Source organism: Nycticebus coucang, chromosome 5 (genome assembly GCF_027406575.1).
Source record: "Nycticebus coucang isolate mNycCou1 chromosome 5, mNycCou1.pri, whole genome shotgun sequence".
Lineage (NCBI taxonomy): Eukaryota > Metazoa > Chordata > Mammalia > Primates > Lorisidae > Nycticebus > Nycticebus coucang.
Window position 1 is genome coordinate 24,751,697 of NC_069784.1, and position 13,455 is coordinate 24,765,151.

Below are 13,455 nucleotides of genomic sequence, written 5' to 3' on the forward strand. Positions count from 1 at the left end.
TCCACTACCTTTAATTCTAACTTTCTAGAATTAAAGTCATCTTTTAAGTCCTATTTATAGCTTCATGTATTTCTTTGGTTTTATGCTAACATGTACTCCAAAAACTTTTATCATTCCTTTGTTTTCAACTGTAACTTTTATAGTGGAAACAAGCAGATCTTTGTATCCTAACTTCAACTTTCTGGATCTGAATTTACAACCTGATTATAGGGCACTTCTAACCTACCATCTCCCCCCATACATGCACACAAAATTGCAGTTACTTACATTGTTTATATATCTTTAATCATTTTTTTTTCTTTTTTGAGACAGAGTCTCATTTTGTCGCTGTTGGTAGAGTGCCATGGCGTCACAGCTCACAGCAACCTCCAGCTCTTGGGCTTAGGTGATTCTCTTGCTTCAGCCTCCTGAATAGCTGGGACTATAGGCACCTGCTACAATGTCTGGCTATTTTTTTGTTGCAGTTTTGCCGGGGCCGGGTTTGAACCCACCACCCTCCTTATATGGAGCTAGCACCCTACTCACTGAGCCATCCTCTTTGATCATTTTTAAAGTAACTTGAACACATTAATAAACCTTATATACTTCCTCAATTAGAGGAAATACTATCTTTTAGATTTTTTTTGAATAATCAAGCACTGAAAACTTTACAAAAAAATTTAAGTATCCCAAAATGGTTGAGCGGTGGATGTCATTTGTAGACACACCTATTTTCCATAGGGGCACATGATTAGTATTTTTAAAATATTTTTTCCAAATCCATATCCCTATATTAACAGGGCCAATGTAATTTAGATGATGGTGTTAATTTTCAAAATATCTTTAGTAAAAAATAAAAAAATCTTTGGCAAAATGTTGTGGTTGCTTAGTAAATCTTAATTGCGAAATTTCTTCTTTTTTCGGAACTTTTTCCCTGCTGCATTTGCTGCTTTTTCAGCCATGATCTCTGAATACTTCCTTCGGTTATACCTGAAAGGAAAAACCAAACCTTTATGTTCTGAAGTACACCACACCAGACGTCAGAAGTTAATATAATCTTGGGGAAGGGGTTCCTAAGTCTCCCAATTTTTTGCACTTTTACTATTTATTCATCACATGTGTACCAAGTTGCCACCATGTATCAGGAGCCACACCGTAAGCTGGGGATAGAGCAGTGGGCAAGACAGTTACAATCTCTGCCCTCACAGAGCCTGTAATCTAGCGAGTAAAAAATGGCAACTGTAGTAGGAATAGTTTTGAAAACTTTTAGCCATTAGACACCCAGGCACTACATCCATCTACTAGGCAATGTCAAATGCAAATTTAAATTTTCTGTGGGATAAAAATAGAAAAATAAGACATATAAACCAATAGACCGTAAACAACATAGACCAATGGTTTTCAAAGTATGGTCTGCAGATTAGAGACCCTGATAAGGGGTCCATTAGGCAAAAACTATTTTCTCAAGAACAAGGCATTTTTCCACCCTTAGCCTCCTGTAAGCTCAGCTGTTTTCCAGACACTACATGACATGTGGTATCTGCAGATGCTCTGTCTTTAATGAAGGCATATATTAAAGAGATTTGCACTTAATTATTTTTATTTTATTATTTTCACAATATATATATAGATACTAATATGTGATGGGTTATTATTTTAAAATGAGTTAAAGGGCTCGGCCATATACACGGAAGGTGGTAGGTTCAAACTGGCCCTGGCCAGCTAAAACAACGACGACAATTGCAACAAAAAAAATAGCCAGGCATTGTGGTGGGTGCCTGTAGTCCCAGCTACTTGGCAGGCTGAGGCAAGAGAATCGCTTAAGCCTAAGAGTTTGAGGTTGCTGCGAGCTGTGACGCCACAGCACTCTACTGAGGGCGACAGATTGAGACTCCACAGCACTCTACTGAGGGCAACAGATTGAGACTGTCTCAAAATAAATAAATAAATAAAATTAAATAAGTTAAAGAAAAGCATCCCTATTGTAAAATGGAATATAAATTCTTTTACCTTCTAAACTCAGAATCAGCCAGCAGTTCTTCCACAATAGTTCTTTTCCTTTGCTTCTTAGGAATTCGTGAATGGTAGAAATCAGCTGGATTGTCAACGATGGTTCCAATCTATGAGAATTGATTGAAATAAGTCACACGATAACTGAACACCAAGTGTTTTTCGTATTTCAGTTTATCTCTAACAAAGTGTATTTACAGAAAGGAATGGAAAACATTGGCCTATGTTATACCAGTATTAGTCTTGCCATTTTTTCAAGCAAAAATAAATCACCTACTCATCATACTGGTGCTGCTAATGATGTTTCTTTGTTTATGTAGATCCAAATTTTTATGGACAGTGGAACCTCTATAAGTTGACCACCCAAAGGACTATAACAAACTGGTCCACATACACAGGTGGTCAACATAAAGAACTAGGCCAAATGTACTGATATGTACATGTGGTGCATGTCTGGTTTACAAAAATTAGGTCACGTTAAGGAGCTGGTCAGTGTAGGGAGGTGGTCAACTATGAAGGTTCTACTATAATTTAGTGTTAATTTACACTACAGTCAATTCATAAGGAACAGTATAACTGAAAGAAAAAAAGGGGAACACATGAAGAAAATTCACTATGCAGAAAGAAAAGCCAAGCGTGTGCAACCTCAAAGACTGAAGGACTGGTATGTCGTGTTCTGAGAAGACTGAGCAGCAGAGTATGCTGGAGCTTAAGAAGCGTATATGACAGAAAAAGGGCGGGTAAACTACCTTGGGTGCAAATTATTAAGGGCTAAGTTAAGGGATACAGACTCTACAGGTCATAAATAATCATTGAAGCTTCTGAGAAGAGGTGTAACATGAACAGATTCTTTCTAAGACTACATGACTGGCTATAATAAGGATGATGGCCTAGAAGAAAGAGCAGACCGAGAGGCAGAAGACTATTACAGTAATCCAGAGATGACTGACAAAACAGCAATCAAGAAGGAAATGAACTTCAGGAAGATCAACTGGACTTTCAGACTTTGCCTGAGGATGATCCTCTACTGTCAAAAGAGGAAGGGATTGGTACCAATGACTCTCTCTTTCTCCTTCCATCCTGCATGGGCTCTTCTTTTAAGTTAGCACTATTCATACATTCATACAATGAACCTTGAAGGTTCAGTAAGTTGTAGGGAGCTGACCCAGGAACCTAGCTACTGTTGTGTAACACCATCTCTCTATATGTGCCATCTAACTGGGTTCTGACAATCATCATATGGTCTACACAGACACACTCCCTGCTTTAGGCATGCACGTTGTACATATTCGTCTACTTGAAGAGTAAACAGAAACATCACTATGGTGTTTCCAGACTCCGAATCCACAAATCACCACTATTCTGCTTGCTTCCTACCTGGAAGTACTTGGGGAAGCCATCTCTATCATTTTTCTTATAAAACCTTTTAGGGTCCATGCTTGCTCTCATCTTCAGTGCTTTGAGATCATTTTTCAGTTCATCTGTCAATTCCGGAGCTTTCATACCAAACCAGCCATCCCCTGCTGTTTTCTGTCGTTCCTTCTGAAATTCAGATTTTGAAAATAAACATCTTTTAATGTCTAAAAGGATACATTTATAATTCATTTCCCCCAAATTACACATACAGAAAATGTTGTGAATTAAGAACACCTGGTTACTTTATAGAAAACATTTATCTTCAGAATTATCTTTATAAAAATTAAATCACAAAAAATTGATTTATCTGGCATATTGGGCACAACATTATCAGCTTCATAAATGAGGGCTCCTTAAAATCTACTTTGTACGTCATTGAGTAACTGCCGACTGCAGGGAGAGTAACACAAAGCTTCAAAGTGCATCGTCTAAAACAGACCACTTAAGAGACATTCTGATTTCTAGGGCTTGTAAGTAAACATTAACATTTTTATTCATCCAGGTGTCTCAGAAAGCCACTCCAATAGTCCAGAAAGCTGTATAATTTCTAAAACAAAAAATTATTCTCTTGAAAACTCCTAACAAGTTGTTTACTTAATTTTATTTCATTTCAGTCAAACAACAAATAAGTAGCTAGCATGCAGTAAGGTACTTCATGTTAGTGACATTACTAGAGGGCCATTCTCAACCTTCCTTCTAGTTCTCCCGATAATTTTTTATGTTTACTAGTTGACATGGCAGACAGAAGCAAACTAAGGAAAATAGTTTCTATTCTCTCATTAAATTTCCTACAATAGACTTCAACAGAGCTCTTAACCTTTAGTAAAAGATTACCCACAAGCCAGGAGGTGTGGACAGTGACCCTGTGTACTGGCTATAACGTTAAGGTAGGTTTAAAAAAAAAAACCTTTACCCATGTATGTACCACTATAGTTGCAAAGATGTGAAAATCCATACAAAATGTTTATGGAACCATAACTGGACAATCATGTTGTAAAATGGATAAGCTGAAAATATACAAACACATCTAAGCATTCTAAGTAAGTTACTATACTTACTCTGCGTTTTTTCTGAAGTTGATGCTTTGATTCACTATATGGTGGGACAGAGTAGTTTTTTTCAAAATCAGGTGTAATGATGGCTTTCTGCAGAAGCTATAAACACATAAAATTGATCATAAAATATCAGAATGTTCTATCTTTTCAGCAATTTACCAGTTAAATGACAATTGCAACAAAAAACAGCCAGGCATTGTGGTGGGCACCTGTTGTCCCAGCTACTTAGGAGGCTGAGGCAAAAGAATTGCTTCAGCCCAAGAGTTTGAGGTTGCTGTGAGCTGTAACGCCACAGCACTCTACTGAGGGTGACATAGTGAGACTTTGTCTCAAAAAAAAAAAAAAAAAAAAATTTTTTTTTGAGTAGTCATGTCTGTTAATATTTCCTAAATGACTTCTGCATTTTGTTACTGGTCTAGGATTATTAAATATTCTTTTTCTCGTAAACTGTGTGATTACAAGAAGTCTCAGGGTAATTAGTATTTAGTACTTTCCCCAGTACAAGAACCAAATAAGACTGCTCCTTAATCCTCAAAATAGTTCACAGAAATGTGGCTCAAGCAGTAATTAGTTTGGAACTGACATTTAAAATTATCAATTCCGAAAAAGTCAGTCACCCAATTCAGGTTCAGGCCTAGAAGTGTCTGGGTGGTATAGTACCAGTCTAGGCTTTCCTATCAGAAAACAGAACATGTTATTTACTTAAATGATTAAGAGTTTGCTGTGTGTCAAATACCATATAGGCTTTAGTACAGTGGTTCTCAACTGGGAACATTCGGTGATGGTGAGGAAAGGGGAGAACGCCACTGGCATTTAGTGGGTAGAAAGCAGGGAAGCTGTTAAACATTCTACAGTGTACAGGACACCCACCCACAACAAAGAATTATGCAACCCCAGGCAGTACTGTGGAGATTGATAAACCTTGTTTTAGGAATAAAACAATTATATAACAATCAGATCTACAGTAGCTGTTACAGAATTACAGAGGGATTGGGGAAGGATTGAGGGGTCAAAGACTGTTTTCCAAGGGTAGTGATCTGTAATTTTGCCTTGGCCTGGGAAGAAGCAGGGTATTTTGGGGGAATCACAGTAGTCTTTAATGGCAAAAACAGAGCAGATGATAGGGATAGGGATAGAGAGGCATCTTGAAGTACCTAAGCAGGAGAACATCATGTCAGATTTGTGTTTTGAGAAAGAGAAATCTAATCTAGGCCCAGGCTCAATGGTGGTGCATTGCACCAGTAATCTTAACTACTCTGGAGCTTAAGGCTTTTTTTGGAGACAGAGTCTCAAGCTGACAGATCAAAGCAACCTTAAACTCTTGGGCTTAAGCGATTCTCTTGCCTCAGCCTCCCAAGTAGCTGGGTCTACAGGCATCTGCCATAATGCCCGGCTATTTTTTTTTTTTATTATTACACTTGTCATTGTTGTTTTAGTTGGCCCAGGCCAGGTTCCAACCTGCCAGCCTTGGTGTATGTGGCCGGTGCCCTACCTACTGAGCTATGGGTGCCACCCTGCTGAAGCAATTCTTCTGTTTTTGAACTAAGTAGTTTAAGAACAGCCTCGGCAACATAGGGGAGGCCCCATCACTACAAAGAAAAGGAAAAAATATATATATATAGCCAGGAATGGCAGTGTGCACTGTAGTCCCAACTACTCAGGAGACTGAGGTGGGAGGATCTCTTGAGCCCAGGAATTCGAGGCTATAGGAATTATACCTGTATCACTATACTCCGGCCTGGGCAACAGAGTCAGACTACATTCTCAATTTTTTTTTTTTTTTTAATCTAGAAAAAGTATGAAGGATGGCTGGATAAAAAAAGAGACCAAATCAATGAGGAGGCTACAGGAGTACTCCAGATGAGAAATAAAAGGCCTGCAGTAGCCAGCGATAGCAGCTTGAAAAGAAGGAACAGAGGAGTCTTCTAGGCTTGGTGGCTCACTATAAAGAAGGAGATTTTGGTGTCATTTAACAGGATAGAGACTAAAAAAGGAGTATCCCTGATTTACACAGGGAAGAAGAGGGGAATTAGTGAGGTGAAGTGTCTCAGTCACTAAAATGAACAAATAGGCACTTGGATTTAAAGATCTTAAGAGGCATTAAGACTAGAAAATACAGATTTGGGAAAAAGCAGTGGAAGGTGTTGACTACAGCTAAGGATTTGGGTAAGGTTACCCTAACAGTAATTTCTTCTAAAATTGTATGTATAATTTTATGTCTATACGCACATGTGCATTTTTTCCTGGTGGGGAGGCAGATATTCACAGCTTTCAGATTCTCAACAGGATCCAGAAAAGTTGAGAACTTAAGAACTGTAAGTATAGCAAGAGAAATGTTGATCCTCTACTAATTCACTTTTCAAGCATTATCTTTCACAGAAAGGACTTAATATAAAAGAAGAAATGCCTGTTCTAGAAAGAAGTGAAAAAGCACATTAGGCCACTGTGGTTACACTGAAGTTTTTTCCACAGGACTCATTTCTAGAAGTGATTGGTTAGTTCTATGAAAATCTAACAGGAGGCAGCGCCTGTGGCTCAAAGGAGTAGGGCACTGGCCCCATATGCCAGAGGTGGCAGGTTCAAACCCAGCCCTGGCCAAAAACTGCAAAAAACAAAAAAACAAAAAAATAAAGTTTGCTATTTTTGGGCGGTGCCTGTGGCACAGGGAGTAGGGCGCCAGCCCCATATACCAGAGGTGGGAGGTTCAAACCTGGCCCTGGCCAAAAAAAAAAAAAAAAGAAAGAAAACCTCATGTAACTTACTTCATTTTTCCTTTTCTCCTTGATCTGTGTTAGGTTTCTCTTGTTAGACTGCATTTTGTCTGCATTGAAATTAATATATAAACCACCCAGTTGCTTGATACTCAGGCCAGGGTCTATGCTGCTGCTTGTCAACTTCAGACTGAAAGAAAGAAAAATTATCACTTAAAGATCATGTAATTACATTGAAATGGAACAAGTCAGATTGCATTTTAAAAATCATTTATTCTCTTCCCTTATATTGTCAAGGACAAAAAAAAGCATCTTATTTTTACAATGCACTTCCTGAAAAACTGTGAATAAATATATATTTTAATTCTAGTTAAGTCATTGAGAAGAAACTGTGGATGAATAATGCACTAAACAAAGAAGTGGGAGACATACCAAGTTTGTTCCCTAGGTTTTCTTAGAAGATTAAGGCCATATAAAATATAAACAGATTTCATACAAAGATTTTATAAACAATTACAGAAAAGGGGAGAAGGGAATATACCCTACTATTCAGCTCATATAGTGAGTTAATACAAATGCACATATCTCTGCCTTTAAAACTAATAACACAGATTCTTCTACACTGAACTCCTAAGTTATCAAAACTTAGAATGTTTTCTTAACTAAAGGCATTTTTGGTAGTGTCTCTAAATTAGTGAGTCTAAGTAATGATCATCCATACCACAGGAGTATTTAAATATATATATATACTAGCACTCTGGGAGGCCGAGACCGGTGGATTGCCTGAGCTCATGGGTTCAAGATCAGCCTGAGTAAGAGTGAGACCCCATCTCTAAAAATAGCCAGGTGTTGTGGTGGGTGCCTGTAGTCCCAGCTACTCGGGAGGCTGAGGCAAGAGGATTGCTTGAGCCCAAGCATTTGAGGTTGCTGTGAGCTATGACGCCACAGCATTCTACTGAGAGCCAAAGTGTCTTAAAACAAAAAAAGTGTGTGTGTGTATGTACATACGTGTATACATACACACACACACACATATATATGTCATACCCCAGATCTACAAAATCAGAATCTTCTATAATTGGCCTGGGTTCCTGCTATATACATGTAATAAGAATTTCTACTTTATTATTATTATTTTGCTCTGTTGCCTGGCTAGAGTGTAGTTGCATTGTATCATAGCTCACAGCAACCTCAAACTCCTGTGCTCAGGTGATCCCCCTGCCTTAGGCTCCTGACTAGCTGGGACTACAGGTGTGTACCACCACACTAGTTAATTTCTTCTACTATTAGTAAAGAAGGGGTCTCGCTCTTGCTCAGGCTGATCTTGAACTCCTGATGTCAAGTGATCTTCCTTCCTCTGCCTCTAGGCAAAGTACTAGCATTACAGGTATGAGCCACCACACCTGGCCTAAGTTATCGAAGGCTTCTTTGAAAAAGTGGACTTATAGTCACTCCCTTCCCTAATTAGTCAGATAAATTAAGTAGTTGAAAGTGTAATCAACCTCTCTTGGAAAAGATAAATCTTTTTTTTTTTTTTTAATTTGGCCAGGGCTGGGTTTGAACCCGCCACCTCCGGCATATGGGACCGGCACCCTACCGGCTGAGCCACAGGCGCCGCCCAAAGATAAATCTTTTTATTGCTTTACCTTGATGGTAATTCTCAACCGTGAATTGAATGTACATTAGGATTAATGTGGGAAAGAGCATGGTTTTTTAAAAATTAAGTATGCCTGAGTCTACTGATACCGTTTTCATGGGTTTAGAGTGAAGAATGGGCTTCTGTTAATACAAAGTTCCTTACAGGGCTGCCTATGTTTCCAGGGAATACACTGCCACCAGGGGTCTATGCCTAGGAAAGACAAGTTTATAATAGAAAAAGAGAAAGTATAAAATAGCCCAAACATTGGCGCTTTTCAATGGGTGATGGATGGGATTATAGGTAATTATTTTTCTCATACTCTTGTCGGTTCTTCTACAATTAATGCGTAGAAAAATACAAATTACGGGCGGCGCCTGTGGCTCAAGGAGTAGGGCGCCAGTCCCATATGCCGAAGGTGGTGGGTTCAAACCTAGCCCCGGCCAAAAGAAAAATACAAGTTACTTGTGTCTCCCTTTTATATTGTTCTCAATCAACAATCATGCAGAAAATCAGATGATTTCTAATGTATCATCAAAAGGAACACTTTCAGCAGTCATTGGTGGGAAAAATATTACTAAACAGCTACCCCAAAAGATAAGACAAATTCTCAATAGAAGAGCTCATCTGTAAAGAATCCAAGGCAGTAATTTTCTCAATTTCCAAGCTTTCTAATATTTCACATTTTTATGGCAAATTAGCCACCTGAAGTATATATGTAATACAAAAAATTTACTTAGAAAAATAAAAGGTAAAACTTACAGTTTAGCCTTTGTGTTATTTAGTAAGTCTTCTTCATCACTAAACTCATCTTCATCTTTCTCATGGTCTGATGGCTCTTCACTTTTTTCATCCTCTTCCTCCTCTTCTTTTTCCTCCTCAGTGGCAACCTCACTTGCCTTGTCTTCCTCTTCCAAGTAAAAATTTTTATCAGCACTCAGTCCAGGAGTTGTATCAATTACAAACAACGGATTGTCACATGGCACATTTCCTGTGTCTCCACTTGACTCTCTTTGGTCACTATTTTCAACAAAACACCAAGTGTCCTCTTCATCCTCACTGTTTTCAGACTGCTGGCTTTCATCACTGCTGAGAACTAGTAAAACAGAATCATCTTTACCCTGTGATTTGTTGTGCTCAGACACATACAGTTTGGTATCACCTTCAAGATCTATGTTCTGTTCACTGTTCTCGTCTTCATTATCACCTGTAATGGTGAATTCTTCTTCATCATCACTACCACCACAATCATCAAACTTTGTCAGGTCACTTGTTTTTACCGTGCTGGTTCTCTTTTCAGTCCATCTGTCCACTTCCACAACTGCAAATGTCTGAGCTAGTGATTTCAATACAGTCTCAGAGTTCATACCTGAGGGCTCTGATGTGGCGTCGTTATTTTGGGGGGTTGAATGCCTGTGAGAAACAAAATGTTGAACACTAGTGTCCTGAAGTTCAGAAAGATAATTCAACTGAGGACTTATCTCATTAATTTCTTTTCCTTCATCTATTATTTTGTTAGCCTCTTCATCCAAATCCTTATAATTGTGCTTTATTTCTTTAAGAGATGTAACATTGGCCTGGTTTTCATCTCTTACATTAGAAAGTTGGCATTTTTGCACTGTTAGTATTTTTTCTGAATTTCTGTGAAAGGAATCATCATCAAAGCCATTATTTGAAAAATACGGCTTATTTATTGGAGAAAGAGATTTTGCTTGTAAATGAGAAGTTTGTCTGGTATCTGAATCCTCTGAATTCATAGGTGCATCAACATTTTGCTTCTCATTCCCTGGTAAAATCTCACTATCTGTCTTCTCAGTTTGTGCCTGTAATTTCCTATGCATGCTTCTGGTGGTTCTCCTAGTGGCAATTCCAGAGCATGAAATGTCTGAACATGATGTCTCAGCATCAGATGTAGCTTCAGCATGTAATTGTTGGCTTGGATCTGCCAGAGATTTAGCCTTACTTCTGGTTCTTGTTGTCCCTTCTGGAGGAAGCACAATTCTAGAACTATCTGAAATATGACATTCTGCTTCAGAGACAACTTCATTATGAAACTCATTTGTTGTAGTTATTTTTGGCCTTTTCTTAACACTGGACACTGGAGGGCATGCAATTAGGATCTGCCTTCTCCTAGTTACTCTTAAAATGGTATCCTGGTGCTCAGACACAGAAGAATAATTTGACTCTGCTTCAGAGATCTCATCATCAGTTGAGGGTTCAGTCACCTGTGATGGTGAGCCTATAGTTCTGCTCTTCCTCTTTTTGGTTTTGGGAGTTCTAGGGATTGATCTTGGTTTCCCAGTGGTGTGTGATTCAGCAGTACTTTGGTCATTAGATCCAGATTCCTTCCTGCTTTCTGGATGTGGTTGAGACCCAATAGCAGCAGAATTCTGCAAGCCAGAGAAAACACAATGTAATTTAGGTATAGCTGGGACAAGGAAAAGCCAATGAGGTACAGCCCCCAAGAGCAAATTTAAGAGGGCACTAAAAATCCCAAGATACATGGTTTGTATTATTTTTATATTTTTATTTTTTGTATCCTGGGTGCAAGTGGTCCTCCCAACTCAAGACTCCCGAGTAGATGGGATTACAGGCAACAGCCACTGTGGCTGACCCCAAAATGTAAATACTGGATGCTACTTGTACTTGTTTCACTTGCCTCATCTTAGTTGTGGATCTGAACAATTAAAAAGAGTCCTTCTTCTCCATTCTAGTGATGCATTACTAAGAAGGATGTGTTCCACTTCCATCCAGGTTAATACAAAAGATGTAAAGTCTCCAACTATGTAGTGGCTGAATAGTATTCCATGGTATAAGAATCCAATGTACTCTATTCGAATATGAAGGCAGCAGATGAGCTAATACAAGGGGGGGTGGTTAGGGGAATGAGCAAGTGGGAAGAGGGGAGGGAGGGGGATGGGGAGGTCATGGTGCTTGGCATACCTCTTGGGGGCGTGACACAATTATAAGAGGGACTTTATGTAACAAATGCAATCAGTGTAACCTAATTCTTTGTACCCTCAATGAACCCCAAACAACAACAAAAAATAAAAAAAATTAAAATCAACACAAAAAGAAAACAAAACACAAAAAGAGTCCAGGAAGCAGAACAATTACAAAAGAGAATTTTTTTCCACTCAAAGTCAAATATGTTAGGTAATCCTATGTTCTGACCTAAATACAGGGAAAGAGAAGAGGAACATTAACTGAGCAAAGAAGTCTTCAGGAAACATCGATGAAATCAACCAAGGCCCAGACATTAGATAACTGCTGCCACTCCTTTGCCGTCAACGCAGAAATTATTAGGAGACTAACACTACCAAGAGCCACCAGGCGGCATCTCTACAGCCCTCCCACGACACAAGGAGGTGGTGTTGGCCACCGCCAGCCTCTCCACGTGAAAACGACACTTTTTTCCCCCAACTCCATTAAATGAGGCTTGTAGCCAAAATTAATCTCCCTTGATAAGATTTTTTTTTTTTTTTTGGACAGAGCCTCAAGCTATTGCCCTGGGTAGAGTGCCGGGCGTCACAGCTCACAGTAACCTCCAACTGTTGGGCTTAAGCGATTCTCTTGCCTTAGCCTCCCAAGTAGCTGGGACTGTAGGCGCCCACCACAACACCCGATTATTTTTTTGGTTGTAGTTGTCATTGTTTGGTAGGCCGGGGCCGGATTCGAACCCGCCAGCTCTGGTGTATGTGGCTGGCACCTTAGCCGCTTGAGCACAGGCGCCGAGCCCCTTGGTAAGAATATCTTAACAGGTCAAATGGCCTGAGGTATGCCTCTGCATCAAGGAGTTGAACGACCGACCTAAAGAAGTCCTAACATCTGTTCCACACTAAGAATCGCCTTTTCCAAAAAACAATAAAATAAGATAAAGAAAAGAAATGCCTTGTAAGATCGTGGTAAGGACTAAAGTTTCTACCATAAGCTTATGGCAGTTCGAGGTCTAGTATGCCGAAACACGCGGCCAAGTCCCAGTCCCTCTCCACTGGTCTTCCTCGCGCTCTGCCGGACTTCGTGCCGCCCCCACCTGCCTGAGCGCCGCTCTGCGAAGCAGCAGGAGAAATGGGGTAGCCTTGCGATTTCCTACCTTCTGCTGGGAGCCTTCAGCCGAAGTGGCTTGGATGCTTGTCCGAGCCCGCCCGGACCTGGTGACCACCATCTTCCCGGTCCCCAGCGCCCCAGCAGCCACCGCGGCTTCTCTCAGCTCCGGCGCCCCGGAAATGCGTCAGAGAAACGCGTCGCTCGAGTTTTCCGCGCGGATCCCAGAAATCGCGAGAATCTTATGCCTGTCTTCGTTCAGCTCAGCAAGAAGCTGAAGGGCGTGGGTTTTAGCGATCTCTTCATCGAGAGCCCAGCTTTTTGCCAGGAGAGACCTTCATGGGAGCAGTGAAACCTGCAGAGACAATAGGCGTTCGTACTTACTGGTACGAACAGATTGGAAAATCGCGTCTCTGCCCTCCTTTCCATCCCTCTTCTCATTCGTTCACTAATTCCAAAGGTTTTTTTTCTTTTTCTTTTTTTTATTGTTGGGGATTCATTGAGGGTACAATAAGCCAGGTTACACTGATTGCAATTGTTAGGTAAAGTCCCTCTTGCAATCATGTCTTGCCCCCATAAAGTGTGACACACACCAAGGCCCCAC

The 13,455-nt window shown here is 39.9% G+C and overlaps 1 protein-coding gene across 2 annotated transcripts; it reads right to left on the bottom strand.

Moving 5' to 3' along the window:
- Positions 1-311: 311 nt before the first annotated feature.
- DNTTIP2 (deoxynucleotidyltransferase terminal interacting protein 2) lies at positions 312-13,025 on the bottom strand. 2 transcript variants are annotated; one of them, XM_053592209.1, is made up of 7 exons: positions 12,901-13,025; positions 9,570-11,197; positions 7,223-7,361; positions 4,464-4,559; positions 3,367-3,531; positions 1,990-2,099; positions 312-969 (listed from the first exon to the last, which is right to left on the bottom strand). In XM_053592209.1, the coding sequence occupies exons 1-7, from the start codon at positions 12,970-12,972 to the stop codon at positions 876-878; spliced, it is 2,304 nt and encodes a 767-aa protein (XP_053448184.1). In that variant the 5' UTR covers positions 12,973-13,025; the 3' UTR covers positions 312-875. The 2 variants fall into 2 exon arrangements, with proteins under 2 accessions (XP_053448184.1, XP_053448185.1); XM_053592210.1 differs by having other exon boundaries at positions 9,570-10,220; positions 12,901-12,972.
- Positions 13,026-13,455: the final 430 nt, after the last annotated feature.

Bases quoted from the DNA above. Each gene is read 5' to 3' on its own strand.
- DNTTIP2 (XM_053592209.1), bottom strand. From the start codon at position 12,972: ATGGTGGTCACCAGGTCCGGGCGGGCTCGGACAAGCATCCAAGCCACT. The intron at 4,560-7,222 runs GTAAGTTACATG...ATGTGTTTATAG, and splicing joins AGGAGAAAAGGAAAAATGAA to CTTCTGCAGAAAGCCATCAT. The intron at 970-1,989 runs GTAAAAGAATTT...TTTTCCTTTCAG, and splicing joins GCTGATTCTGAGTTTAGAAG to GTATAACCGAAGGAAGTATT.